We start from the raw sequence: 27621 nt of genomic DNA, 5'->3' as shown, positions 1-27621 counted from the left end.
TACACATTGGTAGTGCATCCAAGAAATGCTTGTGCTCAGCTGTGGTAGTATAGACACACTATTTAAATTATACCCGCGTTGTACTTATTTGATCTTTCCTCTTCTGCTGCTTGTTGGCCAGTTTTACATTCTCTGCATCCATTTATCCCCGCTTTTCACAGTCTGATATTTTTTGTGTACCTTGATATAGTAAAGAGGTCATGACACAATTACAAGAAAATTTGCAAAAAGCCATAGGAGTTGTAGTGTTTGCACTCCTTGGCTACAGACAATGTATCTAAAAACCCCTGGTTTGCAGAAAAATCTGAAATCTAAAAAAAAAAAAAGGCAGGGTGAACCCTGAACCCTACCCCCCAAGAAAGGACTGCCTGTAGCTTTAAGAAACAGATGCCCTTGGTGGTTAATGCTAGGAAACCACAATAGAATTGAAGCCTTAGTTTCTGTCAGGAAGAGGCAGGGGGTGGGGAGGGGTCCTTTCTAAGGCTGTTTTAGCCTTTGAGGGAGGACTCATTTGGGCCAAGGCCAGCAGCTGCCACCAGTCTACTTGCTGCCACAAGACTTGCGTAACTCACCAAGACCAGCTGCTGGCTACTGTTCAACAGCAGTCACCCCATAATAGCCAGCATCGTTAGGTTTGGCAAACTCCAGGTGGGACCTGGAGATCTCCCATAATTAAAGTGATGTCCAGACTACAGAGATCAGTTGCCTTGGAGAAAATGGCTGCTTTGAAGAGTGGACTCAGTGTCATTGTATCCTGCTGAGGTCCTTTCCCTCCCCAGGCTCCACCCCTAAATCTCCATGTGTTGGTTAGAATCTGGGAGAACCAGGTTTGAATCCACACTCTGCTGTGGAAGCTCAATGGGTTACTTCGGGCCAGTCATACACACTCACTTTAAGCTACCTCACAGGGCATCATGAGGATAAAATGGAGGAGACAAGAATGATGAAAGCTGCTTTGGATCCCCACTGTGGAGAAAAGCAGGAGATAAATGAAGTAGGGCCATGGCTCAGCGGTAGAGCATCTGCTTGGCATGCAGAAGGCCCCAGGTTCAATCCCCAGCATCTCTAGTTAAAGGGACTAGGCAAGTAGGTGATGTGAAGGACCTCTGCCTGAGACCCTGGAGGGCCGCTGCCAGTCTGAGTAGACAATACCAACTTTGATGGACCAAGGGTCTGATTCAGCATAAGATAGCTTCATGTGTAAATAAATAATAAGCATAGATGAGGGCAGAAAAAAGGTAGATTGGTGGGTAGGAAGAAGAGAAGGAAGCAGGGAAGGATGAAGATATGGGGGCTTCCAGGAGGAAAGAAAGAAGAAATAGTGTGTAGAGGGGATACAGGTGAACTGCCTCCATTTAAGGCCTTGCAGGTTCCCTAGGGTACAACTGGGCCTGGCTGTCAGTACTGTCCACATGACTAGAGTTTTCCTGGGGAGAAGCTGCCAGGAGGAGGGAAGGAGAGAAACCTGAAGATGGAGTGGGAGATAGGTTGTCTAGTGGATGGGAAGGATAGAAGGAAGCAGGAAAGGGAGAGAGGCTATGCAGGCTTTCTTGGAAAGGAAAGAGGAAATAATGGGGGAGGGGGAAATGAGATGCTCCCTGCAAGTCCCCCTTCCCACTGAGCTCCCCAAAATGCTTCTCCTGTTGGACTGGAGACCCTCAGGAACTTCATGAGAGCAAATTGGGTCTTCAGTAGGAATGGGGAATTGATGGAAATTACCCCACAAAGTATAGTCCTTATCCAAAGCCCCTCATAGGAGCTCATCTTGCTGCAGCCAATAAAAATTGGGCTGTTCTGTTCCAATTTTCATTGGAAGAAAAGTTGGTGGAAGGATCCCAAGAACAAGCATGTACTGCCCAGTTCTGGAGTCCACAGTACATAAATTCTTCTTTAAAAAGGAAATCTAGATAGTTTTATAATTTAACATTTGTTTTACATTGCAGGCAAAAGCAAAAACGGAACCTGAAAAAGCAGCACAGTTAAGCAAGGTAAGGTAACTTGCATCACTCTTGGTAATATTGTGCCTGAAGAACTGATTTAACAAAACATGTTCGTTGGCATCAGTAGAAACTGACAGTCCAGTTTTCTGCATATTTATTTGCAAGTGAGTCATACTGGTTTCCTTGGAATAATTCCAGGTCAGTGTGCACAAGACTGCAGCCTGACAGCGTGATTCTAGGCTTGTTTACTCAGAAGTATGAATTGTAGCTCAGTGGTAGAATGTCTGTATGGTATGCAGAAAGCCTCACCTTCAATCCCTGTCCTCTCCAATTGAAAGGGTAAAGTAGTACCCTTCCTGAGACCCTGGAGATCAGCTGCCCATCTGAGTTGACAGTACTGACCTTGATGGACCAAATCATTTAGTATAAGGCAGCATCATTTGTTCAAGTAAATCCCATTATTTTAAATGGGACTTAATCCCTAGTAAGACATAGTAGTAGATCTTTATCTTCAGCAGGTTCTACAGTTTTTATTCAAAGCTGAGTGAAGTGTACGCATGGTGCATATTTTAGCTGAGTGAAGTGTATGCATGATGCATATTTTAACTCAGAGTGTTCTTATTTACTGAGCTGAGATGGTATTTTACTAAACACAAACTGAGTTTTCTACATACCAGAAGATCTCTTAGGGTTTTTTTTAGTCATTCAGATAAATTAAATCTTTTTTTAATGCTTCTATCGCTTCCAGTAATTTTCAGGAAAACCTTTTCTATGTAAAGCTAAATTTAATGCATACTTGCTTCAAAGTTGGATCTGAGTGCAGTGCATAAAAACAGGCGAGTGTTTAGAAAAGGGAAGAATATAAATTTAGAAGAATACATAATTTCTGTTATGCTGTGATATGAAATAAAAATTGCGGATGAACTATTTAAATAAATGGATTTGCATTTACACAGTGAATGGATGTGTGTTTGTTTGTGTATGAAGAAATGCTCCTTTAAGCAACTGCAGGGGCTGAAAACTATTGTCATACCCTGCTTGGTGCTGGTTGCTGAGTAGTGGCTTAGAGTTGTGCTGGCTCTGCAACTAATAGCCCATTCCTCAAAGCCACCGTGGCTGGAGATGGCTTGGCTGTGGTGGCACTGCACCGCCAAAGGGGTTTGGTGGCTGCCGTGGGAAGAAAAAAGGGCTTTCCCCCGGTAAAAAATAAAACATGGGAAGAAAGCCCCATAACAAACAGCAATGCTGCACCAACAAAAACCTGACACAGCACCGCTATTACTGAAGGGGGCGTTCCCGTGCTGAAAGGGGTTAAGAAGCTTCCTACCGGCAGCTCCGCCCCCAAAACACCCCATGGGATGTCGGCATGAGGAGTTGCGCCAGCAGGAGTTGCCATGGCAGTGCGGGGGGGGGGGGATTAGTACCCCAAGGCCGCCGTCCATGCCAGTCTTGCGGCACAGGTGGCACGGGCGCTGGCGCAAGTGGTACGGATGCCGGTGCGAGCCCTTCCGCGCCTCCTAAGCACTTTCGGCCACAAAGCTCAGGAATGGGCTGTAACTCTCTAGGTAGCCTTAGATAAGCCACTACCTCTTGGCTACATTTCTGCCATCTGTAGTATGGAGGGGATAATACTGACTGTTACAAAAATGTCTGGATAACGTTGAAGCTTGTTGAATACTGAAAGTGCTATATAAATGTGTTATTTTTTTCAGTGATAGTGACATAAATGTTAATATTGCTGTACTGATGCAGTACAGTTTGTCCTAGAGTCAAAAACAAGTAACAGCAAAATAAAACCGACAGTAATGTAAAGTAGCCGTCATTAGTTACTCTCTGTGTTGTTACATGCAGCCACCAGATTCTCAGACAAAACTTCTGTCAGAAGAGAAGCAGAAAGACTCTGGAAAGGTAATTTATTTATACATTGTGGTTTTGCCATTATTTCTAACGTAAATATGTGCAAATACATTTCTAATATTATTTTTCTTGTTTATGCAGACACAAAGTCCAAGCAAACCTTCTGCGGTAGCAGAACCTAAACAAACAAATTCTGGCAAAGCAGCTGCCAATCAGGTTGGCAAGCCACCAAAGGAATCATCAGTTCACAAGCCACCAAAGGAACCATCAGTAGAAGAACCAAAGGTAAAGCAGGCCTTTTAAAGCTCAAATTCAGTGCCCCTTTCTAAGATTGTTTATGGAGAGTTGTTCTTGAAAATGGAGAGAGGCGGACTGGGTATAATACAGATAATTATGCCAATTCTACCATAGGCAAGATCAAATGAAAAGAATAAGCACATCTAGCTTATACTTTTTTAAATTTATTAAGTACCTGCTGTCAGCAGTGACACTGTCACCTCTTCCTGACATTCAATGTACAGTTCATGACTGAACCTGAGTCACCCTGTAGATTAGAACATGTGGCAGAATGAGGAAGAACCAAGACAAAGGGTGGTCTTGGGCGCTTCGTGATCATTTCAAACCTTGAAATGTGGGATTGGTGGATCTATTCCCATGGTTTAGATGCCTGTTGGGTAGATTGCTCGCCCATTACCCATAGCTATAAGCGGGGTGCTGTGAATGAGCTGGAAGGAATAATCAGTGTCGATGGCTGGCTGTTCCAAGACCCTGACCAATTGCTTCGACTCTGATGTGCTCCCAGGCTAACTGGCTCGAGTTCATTATCCAAACCAAAATCTGTTCACGTTGCATGTTCACATGCACAAGAGGATGGGGGAGTGGTTTGACTGAATTACTTTTGGATCATCACAGCCGTGAATTGATCTGTGTGATTTAGTGGATAGTATATAGGATCATAGAGTTGAAAGGGACCACCAGGGTCATCTAGTCCAATCCCCTGCTCAATGCAGGAAATTCCAAACTACCTCCCCCCCACACACACACACATCCAGTGACCCCTACTCCATGCCCAGAAGATTGTCAAGGTGGCCTCTCTCATGATCTGCCTAAGGTCATATAATCAGCATTGCTGACAGATGGCCATCTAGCTTCTGCTTTAAAACCTCCAGGGAAGGAGAGCTTATCACCTCCTGTTCCACTGAGGAACTACTCTAACTGTTAGAAAATTCTTCATAATGTCTAGACGGAAACTCTTTTGATTTAATTTCAACCTGTTGGTTCTGGTCCGACCTTCTGGGGCAACAGAAAACAACTCGGCACCCTCCTCTATATGACAGCCCTTCAAGTACTTGAAGATGGTTATCATATCCCCTCTCAGTCTTCCCCTCTGCAGGCTAAACATACCCAGCTCCTTCAACCTTTCCTCATAGGACTTGGTCTCCAGACCCCTCACCATCTTTGTTGCCCTCCTCTGGGCACGTTCTAGCTTGTCTACATCTTTCTTAAATTGTGGTTCCCCAAACTGAACACAGCATTCTAGGTGAGGTCTAACCAGAGCAGAGTAAAGTGATACCATCACTTCACGTGATCTGGACACTATACTTCTATTGATACAGCCCAAGTTCGCATTTGCCTTTTTAGCTACCGCATCACACTGCTGACTCATGTTCAGTGTTTGGTCTACTAAGAACCCAAGATCCTTTTCACACACACTACTGCTCAGACAAGTCTCCCCCATCCTATAATTATGCCTTTGATTTTTCCTACCTAAATGCAGAACTTTACATTTATCTTTGTTAAAGTGCATTTTATTAGTTTTAGCCCAATTCTCCAGCCTGTCAAGATCACCCTGTATCCTGGCTCTGTCTTCTACCGTATTTGCTACCCCTCCCAATTTGAATTTAAACCTCACCTCATCTGTGAACCTATTGAATCTCCTCGGCCAAACCAGTTTCTTTAACAGAGTGATGCTGAGGCTATGTATCATAAGAATGCTATATAAACATACGTTCTTGACGGCAATGAGGAGAGGCCTGTAGACCTATATACAGTTGTCTACTGTCTGTGAACTTCAACAATAATACATGTCTGGAGATGGAAATAAAATGATCTACAGTATTCTTGTAGTCTTAAATATGTCTCATTAAGATTATGCTCATGCAGCAACTTTTTGAGTGTAGTTGACCTCATGTTTGGAAGTAGCCATGCTATTTTTAAGTAAGTGTTTTCTGCTTTTAGCTTTGGTTGCCTCAATTATCGGATATTAAATTTCATGTGTTACCCTTTCTTTGTTTTTTTTTTCCATCTCAGGCAAAATCTGGTGACAAATCATTGTCCACCAAGGCAGCTGTTGCAGCTGCTGCCACAGCTGGAGCAGTTGCTGCTACTGGTTTGACTTCTGCATCTGCAGAGGTGGGTTTAATGTTGGACACTAACCAGGTACACAAGTGAGCGCAAGTTCTTTATACCAACTCTTTGAAACACCTTTTTATTCTCAGAGTAAAGAAAATAAACCAGCAGCCACTACTCCAGCTGCAGCAGGAACAGACAATAAATCATCTGAAAAGGTAAAGAACAGTTTATTTGCTATCTGCTTGGATTACGTAAAGAACAATATTATCCTTTATAAAAAGGAATATTTTCTCCCTCAATCTTCGTATATCCAGCATAAATAATTTTGTTCCCTTCTTAGGATACACAGAGTCAATTCACTAGCAGCGCTAAATAGACTTACATCATTTATTGGAGTAAATGGCCGTAGTAGGGTATAACTCTGTTTAGGATGGCACTGCTGGTGTGATTTACAGTGCAATCCTAGAGAGTTATACCAGTCTAAGCTCGTTCATTTCAGTGGGCTTAGACTGGAGTAACTGTGCATAGGAATTCACTGTTATTCTCCAGAGCAAAGGGAGGAAAAGACTAAGGAAATTCTGGCTTTCCTATGAATTTCTGTTCTTAAAGGAGGCAGAAACATCTGGCTTGGGGAATTAGGTACTTGGCCTGGAGGAAGGATCTAAATTCTAAGCTGGGTGACCTTGAGAGGACAATGTAAGATGTGATTGTTTTTTGCAACATAGTTGTGGTGAAGAGAGAAAACACACGTAAATGTTGAGAACTATAAAAGACCTGTAGTTTGGAGCCTTTGGTGGTTCTTATATTTATATTCCACTTCTCTGACTTCATGGAGTCTGAGGAGACAAAACAGTCTCCCGTAAGAAGTTTTCCATTTACGCACCTGCTGAAAAGCAAGATTTCTGTACCGCGTAGCTTCCAACCATATCACAGATAGGAATTAGTGAAGAATGCATAGATGTTCATAAAATAGTGAATTTCTTTCCGTATAATGTCATTTCGAGTGTCATACCTTTATAAAACATAAACATCTGTTTTCTAGTCTGCCTTAGATGATTTAATAGATTCATTGGGAGGTCCTGAAGAAAATGAGCCACCAAGTCCTGCGTATACTGGACCACCGGTTTTGGTATGGGATCTTATATATAATAGATAAGGAGCCTTAATTACTATATCAACATTTGTGGATAAATTAGGATAGCTACTGTTTTCGAATATGAGTGGTGACAAACATAGAACAAAGAGAGCTGACCTTGTTTTGGGGTACTTAGAAGGCTACAACTTTGTTAAATACAAAGGATCTGCAGGGGGCAGCAGAACTAATAACGCTAGTACATTATGTGCAATAGCTAAACAGAATTCAGAGGAACCAGACCTCCTCTAACAACATGGTGACTCCACCCTTTTAACTTTGCCCATGCTACAATCACCATTTGTGACCGAGGAGTTCAGCTTAAACTACAAACCCAACTTGGGCCACAACAAGTCCTTCCTCTGACCTGCAGAGTGAAGTAGGTAAAAAAACAAACAAACCCTGAATACTGGTCAGACTGATGAAGTAAAAAATTCTTACTTGGCCCTCGAAGATGACCATCTTCCAGCCCTCTCTACCAGTTTGGGGGTGGGTAAGGGGCCATGTCTGTGGAGAGGCGGCAGTGTCTCCTCCAGCCGACTTCTTGTTGGCTACTTCAAATGTGGCAACACGTGGGCCTCTCTTATCTGTGTCCTACCCATGCTTAACTTCTTAAAGGGAAAGTTATTTCCCAAGAGTGGTATTTTTTACTTCGTACTATTTATGATCTTGAGCTGCATTACCATTCTAGTTACCATTTTTTTGAATGTACAAATCCTAATAATATTTGAACATCAGCATGTTGTCCTTCCTGATCCATGTGCCTCATCCACTTACAGCCCTGCTTTGAGAGTCTCAAAGCATGTGTTTTTTTCTGCTGTGACGCCTTTTTGCATTTGTGTGCTCCCTTTAGTGACCTTTATTTACTGACAATTAGTTATATGGTCTCTTTGCATTTGCATTTTATAACTGTATCCCAGGAGGGTAGAGTCATTTGTAAATGAGACTTCAGTGACTGTTCATACCGTTCCCAAAGATTACATACTCTTCAAAGTTTGGCTGTGTGGCTATAGAGATCAAATGACAATCTAGGCTTGAAGCCCAGTTTGAGGGGATAATAAAGATAATAGAATCCCCAACAAGCTTGGAAAGACAGAGTAGGGAAAGCTGTACCCTGTACACTGTTCTTTTATTTCAAAGATTATGCTGACACCCTTGGATTTATTGTATTGTTTTATGGCAACAAGTAAGTTTAGTAAGCCCTTTTTCATAGTCGTTTAAAATCTTACATGAATACGTGCTTAAGTTATCTGTGCAGGTGGGGACCAAGAATCAAAGGGTCATATTTTGTTTGTTGCAGGATCCAATGTCATCCTTGTACATAGAAGAGCTTGGCAAACGAGAGAGCACCATTCCTCCAGAGTATAGGAAACTATTGGAGGTAAGTAACTGGCCCCAAACTCTGCTTCAGATGTGTTCTATACATATTGGTAGATAACTCCTGACAAAACTATTTTTTTTTTTTGCCTTTTCAGGGAGATGGCAAAGTTCCCCCACCAGCGGCAGAGGGAGAATCTCAGGTATTATTATATATATATTAAAGATTGTTTTTACATGCTCGTTGCTTTATAAGTGTACATTGCGATACATGTATGCTGTGCTGATGTTGCACTGAATATGTCTTTGTCTTACTGATAAACGGAATCCAGCTGACTTGACTACAGCTGTATAGGCTAAAATGTTTTTAAGCCTATAGAGCAGCAGTTCTCAACCTGTGGGTTGCGACCCCTTTGGGGGTCGAACGACCCTTTTACAGGGGTCGCCTAAGACCAGGGGTCGGCAAACCGCTCTTTGGCCCCTCAAGTGCAGGCACGCGTGGGGGTGTCGGTCGACTCGAGACGAATGCCGGTCGAGACGGGGGGATGAGATGAATACCAGTACGGCAGTACCGAAAGGGGGCGGGAGAGAGTCTGCGCAGGAGGGCGGGAGAGGGTCTGCGCAGGAGGCTCTCACGTGATGAAGGAGCGACCGCGTGCTGCTGATGCTGGCAGGCCTGCTTTGGGGAGCGCCAGAGCTGGAGCCGCGCTGAACCGCCTGCCTCTCTGGCGCCTCCCTCTCCCAGCGCGCTACCCCCTCCACTGGCCAGCTGATGGGCGGGCTGTTTGTCCTCTCCCCGGGGACCCGGCTGGCTGGCCAGCCTGGGGGCCGGGGAACGTCGCGGCCGCTGCAGCGCCCTGTCGGCCGGGCGTGGTCCTCCCGGGCTGGTTCTCCCGCTCGCCAGCTGACGAGCGGGCCTGTCGGTGGTTGTGGGGGCTTCTGGCCTGCCCCCCCCGATGCTGGGAGGAGGCTCTAGCCGGCTGCTGTTCGCCGCCTCTCCCGACTGCTCTCCCGGTGAGTGGAGGCTCGAGGGCTCTTCCCTCTTCTCCTGCCTGGGGCGCTGGGGTCAGGGTTGGTCCTGGGCCCGGAAGCCCAGGTGGGAGGGCGACCCGGAACGGGGTTATTTATGAATGGGAGGTTTTGCCTTGGATTTGCCACTCAGATGCACATTTTCCCCATCCAGATTCTCAAAACTCTGCATGGGGGGTTATTGGCCATTTATGAATGGGACGTTTTGCCTTGGATTTGCCACTCAGATGCACATTTTCCCCAGCCAAATTCTCCAAACTCTGCATGGGGGGTTATTGGCCATTTATGAATGGGAGGTTTTGCCTTGGATTTGCCACTCAGATGCACATTTTCCCCATCCGATTCACAAAACTCAACAGTAAGCCCCCCTGCAGAGTTTTGAGAATGCAGATGGGGAAAATGTGCATCTAGAGAGTGGCAAATCCAAGGCAAAACCTCCCGTGCATGAATGGTTGTTAAAAGGTGTTGAGGAAAGGGGGGGATGAATGATCCAAGTCAGTGTGTGTATTATTAAGTTTATTAAGTTAATAAACAGTGTACCTGTAAAATTACAGGTATGAAGTAGCAACAAAAATAATTTTATGGTTGGGGGTCACCACAACATGAGGAACTGTATTAAAGGGTCGCGGCATTAGGAAGGTTGAGAACCACTGCTATAGAGCATGTTATAAAGTCTTGTCTTTAATGGAAATTAAAGGCAGTGGGTGTGCTCTAAATATTGATAGGGACACTGTACAAAAGAGATGCACTGTCCTATATGATGTGTTAAGTTTGTTGGTCTCTGGAACGTGGTCTAGAATTCTTCGTTACAATCATATTCCGTTAGTTGGCCATTTGTGAGAGATGGATTCCCCCCTCCTCCCCGGCACCATCCTTCTTCCACAGAGGTGTTAAGTCCTATTGTGTTGTCTCTAGAGCAGAAGCTGGCAGTCCTAAGCATTCATAAATGTGCATCGCCCACAAATGCTAACCTGCTGATAGGCAACTTTTGTAAGTGTAACCCAGTTTGTGTTTTTATTTAGCCAACTATGACAGATGATGACCTTGCAGATGCTCTGTCATCTGATTTTACTTGCAGTGCTGTCCCAAGTGCCGGAGACAAGGAAACCACACCAAAAGAGGTAATGGTTCTGCTACCTTTACGAGAGGGCCTGCTGATCTGGAACAGTTTTCTTTTAAAAGGAACTATTTTACACTTCATTCCAGTCATCTCACGTGTGTAAACATTTTTTTCATGTTGTGAAAGAAGACGGGAGACAGTGATCTTGTGCAAGCCCAGTCTACAAATGTGGTCAGCAGTTCAGCACCTCCTAAAGAGAAGAAACCAAAGCTGGAAGAGGTATTGAAGCTCCACTCTGTTTTAAGTAGTTTTGTAAAAATGGCAGAGGCATATGGAATTTTTCATGGCCCGTTACTGTGAAAGAGTATTGCTGAATTGTATATATGAAGAGTGGCCAAGCACGTGAAGGACCCTCTGGGCTTCAAAGAGGGTCATTATTACAGAATTGTAAACTGTACCGAGAAGGAGCTGTACGGATTAGCCAGAAAACTTGTATAGGGTAGTTTGAAACAGGTTGGTTGAAGCTACATATGTTGCAAGAAAATGTGTGCTCACATCTCATTTATCTCCTTCGCTTCCCTCTTTTTGAGATTGCCAACATGGTGGTGAAAGTGTATGTGTGCACATAGTGCGCAGATTCTTATTGATTGGATATAATTGTAAGGTTGCCAACTCCTGCTTGGGAAATTTCTGGAGATTTGGGGTAGAACCTGGGGAGAACAGGGTTTGGGAAGGGGAGGGACCTCAGTAGGGTTCTAATGCCATAGAGCCCACCCTCCAAAGCTGCCATTTTCTCCAGGGGAACTAATTTCTGTAGTCTCCCTGGAGATCAGTTGTAATTCTGGGAATGTCCGGCCTCTTCCCTGGATGTTGGCAGCCCTAATAATTATAGATTAAAAGTTATAGTTTCTGAATTAGCTTGTCATATCAAAGTAACATCAGTTTGGCTGCAATAATGACTTCAATTATCCAGTGCAGGTTACAGCCTTTAAAAAAGTTTCAGGTTGCGTTATAACCTAAAAAAATACTGTGCACATAAATGTTTTTTAAAAACCCAAAACTTCACTCTGTGTAGCCATCCAAAGCCTCATAAAGTAGTGCAATTTCTAAAAATGCAGAATGATTTATTACTCCAAGAGCTTTTTGAACTTGGGATATGATTTCATTTCCTTATTATTTGCAAGGTGTTTCCCCACCCTTTCTGTATCTGAAAAGCAAGGTCACTGTGTGTGGTTTGGATGTTAGCATGGCCTCTGGGTTTCCTTTGTACTTGTGTTTGTTTTCACTATGAGATAGTTCTTCATGTCTCTTCCTGATATGATTGGATAAGCTTAAACATTAAATTAGCATGGCAGATTCACCCGCTACACAAATGTGAAACAATGTTTGGTAAAATATGGATCGAAATAATGCATCTGTCTCTGCTATTTATTGGAGCACAGAAAGTACTGAGACAGTTCATGGGCAGTTTTTCTATTTAAATTAATGCACGTAAGAACATAAGAGAGGCCCTGCTGGATCAGACCAAGGCCCATCAAGTCCAGCAATCTGTTCACACAGTGGCCAAACAGGTGCCTCTAGGAAGCCACTAACAAGATGAATGCAGCAGCACCATCCTGCCTGTGTTCCACCGCACCTAATCTAATAGGCATGCTCCTCTGATACTAGGAGCTCATTTAAATGGGGCTTGAGGGACTGTGTCTGGTGCTGATCACTTGCGTTTTCTGACCTTTTAGGTGTCAGACCACAAATAAGGAAGAGCCCAAGGTTCCAGATCCAGGGTGGCTTTAGCTTTACTAAGATACCCTAGCCTTACCAGTAAAGTCCAATAGAAAGTCTAACCAGGCGGTGCGGGGGGGGGGACATGAGGCTTAATACTATTTTTACATAAATTGGCATGACATGCTGCCAAATACCAAAATAATGAACACTCACCCTCTCTACATTGTAACTTTTCTTTTGAGCCGCCTTTCCTGGATCATAGTATGTAGTTTAGCTGCTGTTTTGTTTAAGGAAATTAAATGGTGTTCTCAAGACCATAACCTCATTCCTAAGAATATGTTGAGAGAGATGCAGATATCCTGAGGCTCCTGCTATTTCTGAAAGACATAATCTTATTATACTTTTAAAATGCAGGAGGAAATTAGCGGCAGTGCCCTAGATGCTCTTGTAGATACTCTTGGCATGCCAGAACCAGAGCCTGAAGTAGATCTCAGCTCCATCGTGGAAGTTGAAGAGGTAATAATACACTGTGAATACTTCTAAAACAAGTAAAAAAATACCTGTAGTCCATAGTGCATGGTAAAGTCTGTAGAAATCGCAGCTAATGGTGTGTGTGTACTGAAACATAGTGTAACATTGTATTGGAAGTATGTGTGTATAAAAGTGCAACTTTGGGATGATCCTTACAAAAATTCATGTGGGAATTGTTAGCAGACCATTTCATTCATTCACTTCATGTGGTGTATGCGTAGTTAGTTGATAGTTAATTGAAGGAGCATTGATTGTACAGGCACCTGGATGCATAGATTACAAGGCTACCAAAGGTGTAATCCAGCCAACGCTCTTTTAACAGCCTCTGTTTCCAGTGACCTCCCTAAAACATTTAATTGGCCAGTGTTGGAAACAAACTACTGGATTGGATGGGCCTTGGTATGATTCAGCATGGGAAATCCCATGTTAATATGCTGTGATTCTTTTTTTTTTTATTCAGCCAAAAGCCAAAGAAAAGAAAGAAAAGAAGGCGGGTGAATGGGATGATACCATTCCTCCAGAGTACAGATTGAAACCAGACATGGTAACCTTTCCCCTTAAGTTTTCAGTACATAATGCTGTGAATTCTGCTTTTTGTCTTGGTGTAAATTAGATGAGGCAAAATGAAATTCGTTGGATGCAGTTCATGCTTGATTGTCATCAGGGTTTTCCAGGTTTTGAGAGAAGGAAGCAGGGGGAAAGGGGAGAGTGTATGGAGGCTTTCAATAAAAGGAATGAGGAAATAGCGGGGGAGGGGGAAATGAGGTGCTTGCAGCCCCCTCGCCCGTTCCTGTATAATATGTAGTTTGGGCTTCAGAAATGGGTTTGGCAGAATTTGCTTCCGAAATCTTCTCTGACATTGATGCTTTTCTGCCCAGCTTCAGACCATTTTCATATCAGAAAGATGCACAGTTGTGACTGTTGCCTTTCAACATGTTTTTTTTTTTTTAAAGGCAACAGATGTAACACACATAGACACAAAAACTGCAATGTTCAGCCGAATTCCTCCTCTTCTCTTCAAAGTCAGTTTAGGACATACAGTGACAGTTCAAAAGGAAACTTATTCCTTGGAATAACTGTTCAGAAGACTTACAATGCATTTCTAAACTGTGTTACACCCTTCTAAGTCTTTTGAAGTCAATGGGTGCAATAAAGAAGGGTCTAATACCGTTTAGGATTGTGCTACCAGTTTTTTAATTTTATCAAATCTACATAGTTTTCTTTTTTAACTTTGAAATAGTTTCATAAAATTGCTGTTGTCAGTCATGCAATTTATTCCCTTTTGTATTTAGGATAAAGATGGGAAGCCCTTGTTGCCAAAGCCAGAAGAAAAACCTAAGGTCAATACTTACTTGATTTGAATACCTTAATATGTGCTATAAATCTAGTGGTAAAGTTGAATTTTACAAATTCTTTTGTATTTTTGCTCTTGAAATATGGTTAAAGATGCAGAAGCAATTTTTAAAATAAAATGAGTTAGTTAATCCCATTTTGGCTTAGGCTTCTCCTGCAAACTGCAAATCTAAGTCCAGAGGTGCATTCTCTAAAATTATGTAATATCTAATATTATTGTGTAATATTATCTAATATTATCTGATATCTCTTTTTGCTATACTAGCATTGCAAACCTTTTTACACCACCATTTTGTGTTAACATTTCAAAGCTTGTTGGTACAGATTATTTCTAAATAGAACCAAGTCTTGGTGGTTGATTTCTGCACATGTGCAGTAGCTGCCTGAATACCAGATGGCCGGTGCTGTCAGTTTGTCCAGTGCTAATCGCTTCTTTGGTTGTTCTGAATCTCTAGAGAGAAGAGGACCAGGAGTTATGGAATCAGAGTTGGAAGAGACTTCAGGGGTCATCTAGTCCAACCCCCTGGACAGTGTAGTCCTCTCCAAACCCCTGCACAATTCAGCCCTCTCCCGATCCCCTAAACAGGTGGTACAGCCCAAGCTGACAGCACAGAGTTTCTGTCTGGTGTTATGTATTCAGGCTCCAGTGGAGCCCTGAGAAATAGATACATGATGCTGAGTATTGCAGGTAGTGATCCAGCTGCATTGCACCTAGGTGCTTTGCCGCGCGTGTCTTTTGGGGATTCCTTATCCATTGTCCATTGATAAATTGCTATTTTAAAAAAACAAAATGTGTAATTTATCAAAACTTTTTTCTTTATAGCCTGTTAGTGAATCTGACCTAGCTGACGAATTTTCCAAAGATTTTGTCTGTCCAGCTTCTCCCGCAAAAAAATCAGAACCATCTGAACCTACTGATGTGACTAAGGTGAGCCTCTGCTGATTTTTTGTTTTGTTTTGTTGCGAAAGGCAATTGAAATCCAGGATATTTCATTACAATAAATGCAGATGCCATAAAAATCAAATAAGTTTAATTGGCGCGTAGAGTTTTCATTCTTTTCTGATGAAGGGGGCTCTGACTCTCAAAAGCTTGTGCCCCCAAAATATTGTTGGTCTCTAAGGTGCTGCTGGACTCAATTCTATCTGTTCTACCACTGACCAACACAGCTACCCTCCGAAACGTTTTCCCGAAAAGCTCCACCCCTTTTATTTAAGTTACTTGTAGTTATTGTCAGTGGGTGCCCAGAGGCCATCTATGCTCCATTTGTGTGGGCTTACAAACAGGGATGGGGGAAAGTACCTATGTTAAGGTAGGATGAGTGATGGCTGTTTGGGGGTTTCTTCTGTCCAGCTAACTTTGAAGTTTGTGAGTATGGTGGGAAATCTAAGCCATACAATGGGTCACTATGAGGCCAACTTACCCACTGCTGTCTCTGTCCACAGAACACTCCCTGAATACATAATAACCCTCGTAAGGGCTGCATGCCCTCTGATGTAAACTCTGAACTCTCTCTTATTGGCATGAACTACGACTTCCATTGAGGGTGGGCTTTGGGAACAAATCAGTAATGTCGTTTAGATCATCTTCTCTAACTTTACAACTGCTTTAGGGACCGATTTGTCCTTCTGCACATTGGAGCATTGAATTTGAATCAGCTCTGAGCCTACTGTGCCTTCAAAGGCAGAACAGTTTTGTGAAAGAAATCTATGTGCATCATAAAAGAGTGGGGAGAGGCTTGCGTGGCAGCACAGTGGGCGCAGAGGTTGGACTGTTGACAGTGCTCAATGTATTAATATACACGGGTATCAAAACATATTAGTTGTTTCATTTCAGAAATCTGCAGCTGCTGAAGCCCCAGAAGTGCCTAAGGAAAAAGTGGAAAGTTCTGCTGCTGTTCCTCCAGTGCAGTCTTCTGCCACATCAGGAGTTTCCAAAGTGAGTACTCTCTTAAGGGTTGGAAGTTGATGCACATATGGGGGCTGGGGGGAGCACCAGCGGCACCTATTTTTGTGTACAACTAAAATGAATGTATACCTGAAATTAAGTACAGTAGTGAAAAATACAGTAATGGAAAATAGAACTAATCCTGACATCACTCGAGAGAAGCTTAAAATATCAAGGTGGAATGTTCAAGAGATTGTATAACTAATGCACAATTGAAGATGGGAGACTTGTGCATACCCCTGTGAGCTGTTTGGAAGAAGGGTGGCTTAAAATTGTAATAATCACAGATAACTTTAGATATCTAGAATTCTAGCCATGATTAGGTCAGGCTTGTGAAGTCATATGCTGAATAACAATACAGCTTGTTACTGAAGCTCATGATCTGGTTGAGAGAGCTGGTTGAAACTGAATCCATAAAAAATGGAAGTCATGCAGATGGGGAGGGCTGGGTCAATACAGGGCTACAGCTCCCATCTCTTGAGAGGGTCCAACTGTCACTGGTGGGCTCTGCGAAGAGCTTGGGTGTATGGCTTGATGTCTCTCTTTCTCTGGACAAACAAGTGTTCACAGTTGCGAGGTCTGCACTCTTCTATCTTTGCCAGGCCTGTCACTTAGCCCCCTATCTATCACATTCTGATTTGGCCACAGTGATTCATGCCACGGCCACCTCCAGATTGGACTATTGTAATTCGCTCTACACAGGGCTGCCCTTGAAGATGCTCCAAAAGCTTCAGGTTATTTAGAATGCAGCTGCTAGGCTTTTGATCATGGTCTACACACATACAGCCAATACTGAGGCAACTGCACTGAGGCCAGTTGGTTTCCTAATCAAATTCAAGATGCTGGTCTTAACCCTTAAAGCCATAAACTGTCTGGGACCATCCTACCGGAAGGTCTGCCTCTCCTGCTACAATCCCCCACGTTGCCTGTGCTCTTCATCCCGCAATCGTTTGGTGGTGCCTGGCCCTTGAGTGGCTCGCCTCTCCTCTTCCAGAGCAAGGGCCTTCTCTGTGGTGGCTCTGCCCTGGTGGAATGCTTTATCAGAGGACATGTGTGGCCTACAGGACCTTGTTAGATTCCACTGGGCTTGCAAGACAAAGCTCTTCCAACAGGCTTTTAGTCAGCATGTGTGTCTTGTGATTCTTGTATTGTTTCCACCTGATAATTTTACCATTGGGTTGTTGGATGCGGCCGGGTTCAACAGGAGATTTGTACAGCTGGTTATAAACTGTGTTACATATTTATTATTGCTTTTAAGTCTATTTATTGAATTGCATTTTACTCTGATGGAAGCCACCCTGAGCCTTGCTTGTTGAGTGAGTGGTGGGGTATAAATTTGATAAATAAATAAATCTTTATACCTTATTTCTGAAGCCTTCATCATCTGAGCCCAAAAAACCTCCCAAAGAAGAGGCGATATCCACAACTTGTGTTTCTTCTGTTCAGTCTTCAGCTCCATCGGCAACTTCTCCAGTGAGTAATCAACCATGAGAGTTAACACTGAATGGCCAAAGGGTCATGTTGTAAGAATTGGAATAATTAATAATTTTGTAGGGGCATGCATTGTATACATCTTGTCAACATAAAAATATATGGAGTTCTGTAACAATCTCTAATTTCTTCTCCCTAAGCATTTAAAATAATTAATTAGTAGTTTTTCTGTGCCAGGGCACATAATGTGTTGGGTGTATTTCATAATGGTACGGTCCTCTGGATGTGAGTTTTTTTTCCTGACCAAGCTCAACTGAAACATAATGGGAGCTGTATGAAAATAGATATTTTGTGTTTATTGGGCTTGGCTGTGAAAAGCTGCATATGTATTTCATCTGTTTTCACAGATCCCAGCCCATCTAGACTATTCCACTTCATTAATGGTTTAGGGGTATTCTAGTTCTTAAGCTGGCATTTATATTAATATTTTGAATATATACATTTTGATATATAAAATTTATCAGCTGCTCTTACATTAGCTGGTTATGAATTTGCCTTCCAATGTGTTCTAGTAAGACTAGTCTAAAATGATGTTATTTGTAGAGTGCGCAAGTACCTGATGACGTGTTGGAAGCCTTATCTGGAAGTCTGGGGGGGAAAGAGTCTGATCCAGAAGAAAAAAAGCCAGCTGTAGACAAAGTGAAGGTAATATAGTGACTATGCCTTGTGTGCATTGTTCATTTCTGTCTGTCACTCTGGGTCTTCACTTAATCACTGTTCTAGGTAACAAATTGTGCAATCCTAAACTGGTCTACTCAGAATTTCCTCAAGAATTTGTGATCTTCTTGCCTTCTGACTATAGTGGGATCAGAGTGGGAACAGTGTTCTGGGGTAGAATTTCTAGCTTGGATGCAAAACAATGTACCCAAGTCTGTGGCTAATAATGGGGAGGGTAACTGAATGGAGACAAGAGAGCTTTTGCATACCCAGGGGCAAGGAGAGGAGTGAGCCTGGGGGTGAAGAAAAACCACACCACTCCATGTTGGGGGAAATTAGGCCACAGCTTGTATTGACTATAGCAGAAGGAGCACTGGCGTAGCGTGGGGGCGATCCGCCTGCCAATCGATGTTATGCTGTTCCCCCTCCCGCCTGCCAGGGGGAAAATTGTGGAGTGGCAAATCCTCACAGGAGTGAGCCAATGCCTAATTCCCTTGCCACCTGGTGGTGAGAGCCAGCCTGCAGCCCTTAGCTGGGCGTGCGACTACATGGCCCCCACCCCCAAGACCCCTTATGGGAGTTCCCAAAAATGGGGGAGATGGGTGAACGGGCACAGCCTCTCCCTGAAGTGGATCCAGTCCAATTCCCAAACCACCACAAGATGCTGCTCCGAGGGTGGGCCCGCAGCGCTGGGCTGGCTAAGTAATGAGGGGGCAGGATCAGGAGGAGCTCTGAGCTCCCTGACCATCTGGCCCCTGCTGTCCAGCCACCGGCTACCATGGCCCCCGAAGAGGCCTGACCCTGGTGCCACCCCTCTTGTCCCAGCAGCTTGCCCCCCGGCCCCACACCCCAAACGTGGCCCCAGATAAGCTCAGGGGTTGGCTTCTCTTCATTCTCGGGAATGAAGTTTGTTTTAACACAAATGGAAGTAAATATAAACATTTTGTAAATACAAACTTTTCTGATTCAAGCTGTACATGCCAAGGAGGGGTAAACCCTTGCCACCCTGCCTGACATAAATAAGATCTTATGCACTCTATTACTCAGACAATATATGAAGACTTAATAAAAATTGGATCCCTATACAGGTCCTTATTTCTGTTAGGCTCACCCTCTAACTAACAATTCTTGTCTTCAACAGACCACTTTCAACAGTCAAATCTTAATTTATACTATGCCTACAGTTCTCATTCATTGTTGAAGCCCTGCTCTAATTGGCTCCCCTGTTGCTGGGTGGCTTTTCTTCATCTGTCTGGCACAGGAATTCTTTCCAGGGGAAAAGAAATATATCTCTGCTCTGCAAGTTGTTAGTATTTTCTAAAGGTAGCATAAACAGTGCTATGTTTTATTTGATAAGAAACCAAATCATGTTATCAGATGAAAGGAAAAGGCCTCCATCTTTTGTATGCTTGGCTACCATAATACAAATATATTATTTTGAAGCCCTATAACTGGTCAGAGTCTCAAATTTACTGTAGTGAGACTATTCGTGTTCCCCCTTGCTCTGTAGGAAAAAGCGAAACAAGAAGAGCATGAGAAACTTGGGGAAGATGAAGAAACCATCCCCCCTGATTACAGACTCAGTGAAGCGAAGGTAAATTGCTTCTGGAATGTGTGGTGGTGATTATGTGTATTTTTAAAAAGTATTATATCAGTGATGATGAGGCTCCCTGTGAATTGTGGTAATTAATCAGGTACTAGTATCAGGCTGCTTTCTTGTATTCAGATCTTTGTAGGCTTTGGACAACAAATAGAATTGATTGTGGAGTTACTATGTGTTAATATGTGTGTGTGTGCCGTCAAGTAACAGCTGACTTATGGCAACCCTATAGGGTTTTCAGGGCAAGTGATGTTCAGAGGTGGTTTGCCATTGCCTGCCTCCACGTGGGCTGAGATAATATTATTGGCCCAAGGTCGCCCAGCAGACTTCATGTGTTAATTTAGCACTTGTTTAATCAAAGAACTGGCTTGTGTTTTTCTTCTACACTACTATATATTCACTAAAGGTCTATGAAATCAGTACAGGTAATGTAGTCAGCAAACTACTGTTTGCCTTTCTGTTAAGAACTGGAGAATAGGTTACAGTGAATATCTCTATCCTGTTCAACAGGGGCCATTAACATATTAAATGATCATTTGACTTATAAATTCAGTATTGCAAAAGATTTTTATATATTTACTTACTTACTTAATTTACACCCTGTTGTTTTTCCCCAATGAGGACTCTGCACAGCTTACATTGTTCTCTTCTCCATTTTATACTCACAACACCCCTGTGAGGTAGGTTGGGCTAAGTTTGTATGACTTGCCCAAGGTCACCCAGCAAGCTTCCATGGCAGAATAGGGATTCAAACCTGGTTCTTCCTGTTCCCAGTCTAACCAAACAAGTTAGTAGTTCCATTTACAGAACTTCAGCTACAGAACTGCATCTGGATTGAAGGGTTGTGTCCTCTTATGCTTGCTAATTCTATGATTAATGGAAGTCGACTGTTTCAATTTGCCACCAAACGATTTTGTATGAAATGTAATAATAATTTGCCATAATGCATTTATAGCACTATTATTATTATTTAACACAGGATAAAGATGGGAAGCCTCTTTTACCAAAACCTGAAGAAAAACCTCAAGTAAGTAAAAATAATCCTAAAGACACTTTTAAAAAGACTTTTCTACTAATACCTAGGTTTTTTCCCCAATTAAGAAAGGGAGAAATGTGTTTACTATTTAGTAGTTTGTTCTTACCAAGGATAGGCCTAACTGGATTGTCACATTTTATCTACTTGATGAAACTTGCTAAAATGCCCCCTTATGTGGTAACATTTATCTTTGGTAGGTTCCCTATATATGCTGACACAGGCAGAATGTGAGAGAGAGAATCCAAGATGGTAGCATTTGTACGACCTGTCTTATGGGAGAGTTTGGCACCTTTGTTAGAAAATAAGCAGAGGCTAGTGGGAGTTTGGTTTCACAGCAGTCTCCATTAATTTCTTCCATATTTTAACACTGAAATGTCCACACTGAATATTGGTTTTAGTTGCTGAATATTTTTTTTAAGGATGAGAGGACTGGTATTATGCTTTATTTCTTTTGGTTTCTAGCCTATAAGTGAAAGTGAGCTTCTTGATGCCTTATCAGAAGATTTTTCTTGTTCTTCAGTGCCAACATCACAGGCTGCACCCCAAGTAAGTTTGTGGAGAAATTCGAGTTTATGTACAGTGACACAGTAAGGCGCCCGTTGTTAGGTTTAGAAAATGACCTGAGTTTCTGAGGTTCGGATTCTAGCGGCTGGCAGTGCTGGCTCCCTGCCCGTCTAAAATTTGGGGCCAGGTAAGTCTTGAAAGGAAGAGATTATTGTGAAGGCTATTATTGCAGGTTATTATGAAAATGAGTTGAATGTTTAGAATTAATGACCAGAGGAAAACTGCAGAGGGTGCAAGCATGTGGCGATCTTTGACTAGCTCAAATTGATATGGCTTCAGCTTGGAATAACTGGCCTGGTGTCTCTGTGATTTTTCATTCCTCTGTCCTTCACTGTTCTCCTATCTACGGCTTTAGGTTTTAACATAGGCCTATGAACTCATTATGTTTATTTCAGAAACCCGATGCTGCTAGCAAACCTCCCTCCGAAGAAGTTGTTTCTTCCTCGGCTACTGCAGTGCATTCCTCAGCTCCACCGGCAGCAGCTGTCCCAGTAAGCAGAACTTGCTCTAATCACTTCACTTCCTGTGACTAAAACCTATGACTTGCCGCATTCTTCCCTCCTGCCCTTAAAACTCTTTCTAATCCACTTGCTGTTCTTAAGGCCTGCTGATTATAACCTCTAGAGTTTGAAACTTCTGTAAGAAAAAAAAATATTACGCATGTTACTATTTTGACACACAACTGTGATACTGAGAACACAGTTTTGCAATTAGGGCAGAGAGGCTGGCGTTGCAGGCTTCTGTCAGTTAACTTTGATACTGAAGAGTGTTTTGCAATAACCAGGCCTCATTTATACTCTGTATAAGCCTTACACGGCTCATACCTTCAGGACCACCTCTCCGGGTATACCAGCATGGTGTAGTGGTTAAGAGCAGTGGTTTGGAGCAGTGGAGTCTGATCTGGAGAACCGGGTTTGATTCCCCACTCCTCCACATGAGCTGCGGAGGCTAATCAGGTGAACTGGATTTGTTTTCCCCACTCCTACACACGAAGCCAGCTGGGTGACCTTGGGAAAGTTACAGCTCTGTTAGATCTCTCTCAGTCTCACCTACCTCACAGGTGTCTGTAGGGAGGGGAAGGTGATTGTAAGCCAGTTTGAGTCTCCCTTAAGTGGTAGAGAAAGTCGGCATATAAAAACCAAGTCTTCTTCTTTTTCTTCCCCTCATAGATCACTGTGTTCTGCAAATTCCAGTCTGCTGGTGGTCCCTGGCCCTAGGAGTGTGCGGCTGTCCTCGACAAGGGCCTGGTGGAATTGCCTCCCTATTAACATCAGGGCCCTGTGGGACCTCAGAGTTCCGCAGGGCCTGCAAGAGGGAGTTATTCCAACAGCCCTGTGGTTGAGGGCAGTCCCAAGTTGTCAGCTATCGCTGGCCTCCCTACCTTCTCCTGTATTTTATTGTATAGAACTGCTCTGAATACTCCAGCAACTGGTTTGCTGATCATACACCATTGATGTATTAATTTCTTATTGTTGTTTTAATATTTTTAATTATGACAGCGACATTTTATCTTTTTATTGTAATTAATCTGTTGTAATCTGCCCTGAGACGGCCTTGGTTGGGGATTAGATGGCGAGCTAGAAATCAAGTAAATAAATAAGTTACAGAGTTGTGGTTTATCAATGCTGAAAGTTGTAGTCCCTTCTTCGCAGCAGAGTCCAACTGCAGAAATAACTGCTTTCTGCTGCCCCCTCGTCCTGATCTTTCACCTTGTTATGCATACGTTAGTAACTTCCAAAACTTTGTTGATGCATGTAGCAATAATACACCAGTTCTTATAGTCTTTACTTTGTGTGTGTGTAAAGTGCCTTCAAGTCGCAGCCGACTTATGGCGACCCCTTTTTGGGGTTTTCATGGCAAGAGACTAACAGAGGTGGTTTGCCAGTGCCTTCCTCACTATATGATACCGTGTTTTTTCCCCTCTGTTTTTAAGAGTAAGAAAGAACTTGATGATGCTGCCGATCTTCTGGCAGACTCACTGGGGCAAAGAGAACCAGACCCTGATGAAAATAAACCAGTTGTGGATAAAATAAAGGTGAGAAAAGAGCTTTTTTGTACACCACTGCCTTGTTAGGGCAGTGGCTGTGGTCCAGTGTAAGAGCCTCTTGGCCTGCAGAAGGTCATACGTTCAATTGCTGGCATTTCCAGTTAAAAAGGACCAGGCAGTAGATGATGTGAAAGGCCTGTGCCTGAGACCCTGGAGAGCTGCTGCCAGTCTGAACAGGCAGTACTGACCTTGATGGACTGAGGGTCTGGTTCTGTATAAGGCAGATTCATGTGTGGTCGTGTGTAGTAGGCATGACGCTCCCCTGCACAATCCTCTTAAGTGTCTATAGAAAGCTGAAAAGAGCTTAGCAGGGTGGGGTGTGAGGAAACACTCGAAAGAGACTTTTAAGGCTACTGATCTGCCTGATTCTCCAGACCGTCTCACAGAGCTGACCACACCCTTTACTATCGTGACTTCACCATACTCCCCCCTCACACAACACTACAACTTTGAGAGTTAAATATATTATCTTAAGTGTGCATTGGTTATAATCCCCCAAATAGATAATTTGCAAAGTATCTAGCATCAAAATGTTTTAATTGCAGAATCCTATTTCCTCAAAAAGGTTTAATTGTTTAAATACATCTTGACTTGCTGTATAAATGTCAGGTGTTTCTTTTAATGTTCCGGAGTATTTCGCAATATTTTCTATATCCCTTCTTGTGCAAATGATGTAGCAAGTTCGTGAGGTTGTATCCTCATTACGTTGAAAGCCATTTCTGGCCATTTCTGGCTGTGGGATTCTTTCTCCTACTTCTTAACTAAATAAGAGAGGGCCCCTGAGTACATAACTGTGATAGTCAGCTGATAAAAATGTATATGTTTCTGTATATGTGGAATATAGTCAAATGGCAGCAAAGTGGTATGGTGTGGAGATGAGATGTTCTCATCTTTAAGAGGACCGCTGAGCACAGTAATTTCTATAGGCAGAACTGAAATTTTAGAAAGGTGAATTTCTTTTGAATGTGTTTAAGAATCTGAATGTGGGTGGGAGGTCATTGTTTTCAGTACTCTTAATAACCCAACCAGCTAATTTGTGTTTAGTTTATATGTGAAACTCACATTGTAATACTGTTTCTATTCAGACTTTTAAACATTTGGTCCAATCATTGGTGTTTTAAAAAATATTTGCTATAAATATAGCAAGGATAAGGTTCATACATGTGTCACCAACCAAATCATTTTGTACTTCCATTACTGGATGGGGGGGGGTGCTGTGAAAGAGCACCATCTATAAACACTGTTTTTATTGACCCAGAAAATTACTCATTTTATTGTTACTGTAATAGGAAAAAGCTAAATCCGAACATAGAGACAAACTTGGAGAGAGAGATGATACAATCCCTCCTGATTATAGGCATCTTCTGGACTCAGATGAGAAGGTGAGCATATGCTTTTTGTATCCATACTCATTGATTATTAATAGTATATATAGTGAGAGATGTTTGGGCCCCTATAAAGCGTTTGATGCCTTCCATTCTGTTCACAAACACCACAGAAACCATAGCAGGTGTTCAGCCCCCGGGGGAGGGGATATCTCTAGTTTCATTGCTCATTTCTGGAAATTGTGTGAATTCACTTTTAACCAACCACTTTAAAAGGGCTTTAATATGGAGAAACATAACAGTGACAGTTTTCAGGAGGTCTGATCACAGTAAGCAATAAATGGACTCAGTGGTGGTACTTAATGGCAGTCCACTGACACATTAAGGTTTTAGATTGTAAGCAGGATACGGGAAGGCTTGAAAGAAAGGATGATGGATTTTTAACAGTGCATATTCTCCTCCTTCTCCCCTTTTATTTTGCAGGGCAAGCCTATAAAGCCAAAAGGCAAGGATGGTGAGAAGCCCAAAGAACAAAAGGTAAAAAAAAGAAAAAGCTCTACAGTGAATGCTGTACTGAATTCTGGTTGTTCATGAGGCATTGCAGCCTTGGAAGATGAATAGGTCTAATCTTGTTCTCCTCATCAGCGTGGTGTAGTGGTTAAGAGCAGTGGATTGGACCGGTGGACTATAATCTGGAGAACCGGGTTTGATTCCCCACTCCTTCACATGAGGCTGATCTGGTGAACTGGATTGGTTTCCCCACTCCTACACATGAAGCCAGCTGGGTGGCCTTGGGCTAGTCACAGCTCTCTTAGAGCTCTTTCAGCTCCACCTACCTCACAGGGTGTCTGTTGTGGGGAGAGGAAGGGAAGGTGATTGTAAGCCGGTTTGATTCTTTCTTAAGTGGTAGAGATAATCGGCATATAAAAACCAAATCTTCTTCTTCTCATCAGTTCCTTCTATAAGTAGTGGCACGTGAGGACCAAGCATGGGGCTTTCAGAGATACATATGTGAAACTTCCTTCTTCCAGTAACACCATCGATTGGCCCATCTGACTCAGTGTTGTCGTAACTGGCAACAGCCCCCCAGGGTCCCTTGCAGAGAAATGTCTTTTCCAGCACCTGCTGCCTGAAATCTTTTGTTTGCACTTTATTGCCAAGTACGGCCCCTCCGCAGTTATAGTAGGAGCTGCCTGATGAGCAAAACGGTTGCATTACCCATATTATGTGCTCTGCGCGTTTCTAGAAGCTGCTGCCTGGTTAGGCCTGTTACTTCAGTAACGCTTCTGTTGTGAATTTAAGTTCTTACCATCTAGCTGGTTTACAGCTGTTATTTTTAAACTGGAAAATGGGAAGCTGCTTTTGAAACGGGCGTTTCTTTTCTTTTTAAACTTAGGAGAATGTTTTGTTTTTAAAATCTGTCCTTTTATTGCAGAAGCCAGCTGATGACTCAGCTGCTATTGATGCACTTTCTGGAGACTTTGATAGTTGTGGGAAACCTCCTGTATCTCAGCAACCACCAGCAAAGGTGAGGCTCTTTTCCAAAGATGTGGAATAATTATTTTCGTTTTGAATTGTCTGCTTGAGAGATGTTACTGTAATCCTCGCCATCTAAGTCAAGGTGCCCAGAAAGGCTTTACGTGGGTTGCTAGACTTAGAGGAGAGCATGCAACTGTCAAGTGTGCGTTGTATTTGCTGTTGTACTGCTGCAAGCAGAATTTGCTTGTGCCACTCCATAGATGCACAGTGCACAAGTGCTTTGCTTAAAAACATCATAAAAAAATTAAAGCTACTTAAAAAAAACACATAAATTGGGTCACCTTTATTACGAGGAAGCATTTGTGTACAAATAGAGGAAGGATACAAAAGATGCCCAATTTCTGCGTTGCATTTGAGCCATGAAGATTTTCAAATACTTTGGGTTGGATCCCACTTCTAATGGTGGTGCTTTCCTCTGGTGCAAGGTGTGTTACTCTGATGTAAGTGCCTCGTGTTATGGCAAGGGTTCATGTACTCATGTGTTGTCAGCCTTCACAAATTTCAGAAGGATTCCAACAAATCAGCCTCTTTGCAATTAACTGAGGATGAATCATACAGTTTTTGTCCATATAGACTTGTTAGGTTAAGAACAGTTGCTCTACAATGGAGAATTGTCACATGAAAACAGAATATGCATCAGCATACTGTTCACAGAAGTTGCACGTAGCCACATTGGTCCGAAGCAAGTCCTGGACTGGAACCAACATAATTACTAGAACCAACCAAAATGAGAAAAAAACAGTGTGCAAACTTTCAAGTTCTCCAAAGCTCTTCATCAAGCAGGATGTTAAAAACAAAAAAGGGGGGCCTTGCCTTAGCCAACAATGTTGTGACTTGGTACTGTTGTCAAGTTGCACCGCTGGCTCTTTGGAAAGAAGCAAAATACAGAGGCATCCCTTCAAGAAGACAAAAACCTGCATTTGAGCAAGTCTAACACAGAGATTTCTGGGAGGGCTGAGAGCAATGGAAAAACTAGTGGACCAATTTTTAAGTTGCCCCTTTGCCACATCTATGCAACCACTACAGTGTCTAAATAACTTCTACTTATTTCTTCAGTATAATTTCCAGTTGTGTTCATTCTCATTAGTTACCTGAAAGGGAATCCTGTTGGTCGTCCAAAGAAA

General features: G+C 42.8%; 1 protein-coding gene across 1 annotated transcript in view; it reads left to right on the top strand.

Annotated features, from left to right (window-relative positions):
* CAST (calpastatin) overlaps positions 1 to 27621 on the top strand; it is a 67881-nt gene that overhangs the window by 38051 nt on the left and 2209 nt on the right. The window contains 25 exon segments of the mRNA XM_056849035.1: positions 1944 to 1988; positions 3792 to 3848; positions 3939 to 4082; positions 6108 to 6203; positions 6296 to 6364; positions 7192 to 7278; positions 8582 to 8662; positions 8757 to 8801; positions 10650 to 10748; positions 10877 to 10966; positions 12824 to 12925; positions 13401 to 13484; positions 14233 to 14280; positions 15117 to 15221; positions 16128 to 16229; positions 17613 to 17711; positions 18273 to 18374; positions 19897 to 19980; positions 20966 to 21013; positions 21485 to 21568; positions 21982 to 22077; positions 23520 to 23621; positions 24923 to 25015; positions 25442 to 25495; positions 26394 to 26486. Of these exon segments, the coding sequence (XP_056705013.1) occupies positions 1944 to 1988; positions 3792 to 3848; positions 3939 to 4082; positions 6108 to 6203; positions 6296 to 6364; positions 7192 to 7278; positions 8582 to 8662; positions 8757 to 8801; positions 10650 to 10748; positions 10877 to 10966; positions 12824 to 12925; positions 13401 to 13484; positions 14233 to 14280; positions 15117 to 15221; positions 16128 to 16229; positions 17613 to 17711; positions 18273 to 18374; positions 19897 to 19980; positions 20966 to 21013; positions 21485 to 21568; positions 21982 to 22077; positions 23520 to 23621; positions 24923 to 25015; positions 25442 to 25495; positions 26394 to 26486 (2109 nt within the window).

Source organism: Euleptes europaea, chromosome 4, assembly GCF_029931775.1.
Source record: "Euleptes europaea isolate rEulEur1 chromosome 4, rEulEur1.hap1, whole genome shotgun sequence".
NCBI lineage: Eukaryota > Metazoa > Chordata > Lepidosauria > Squamata > Sphaerodactylidae > Euleptes > Euleptes europaea.
Note: the sequence above shows the minus strand (reverse complement) of the source record. Positions and strands in the feature narration are given on the sequence as shown.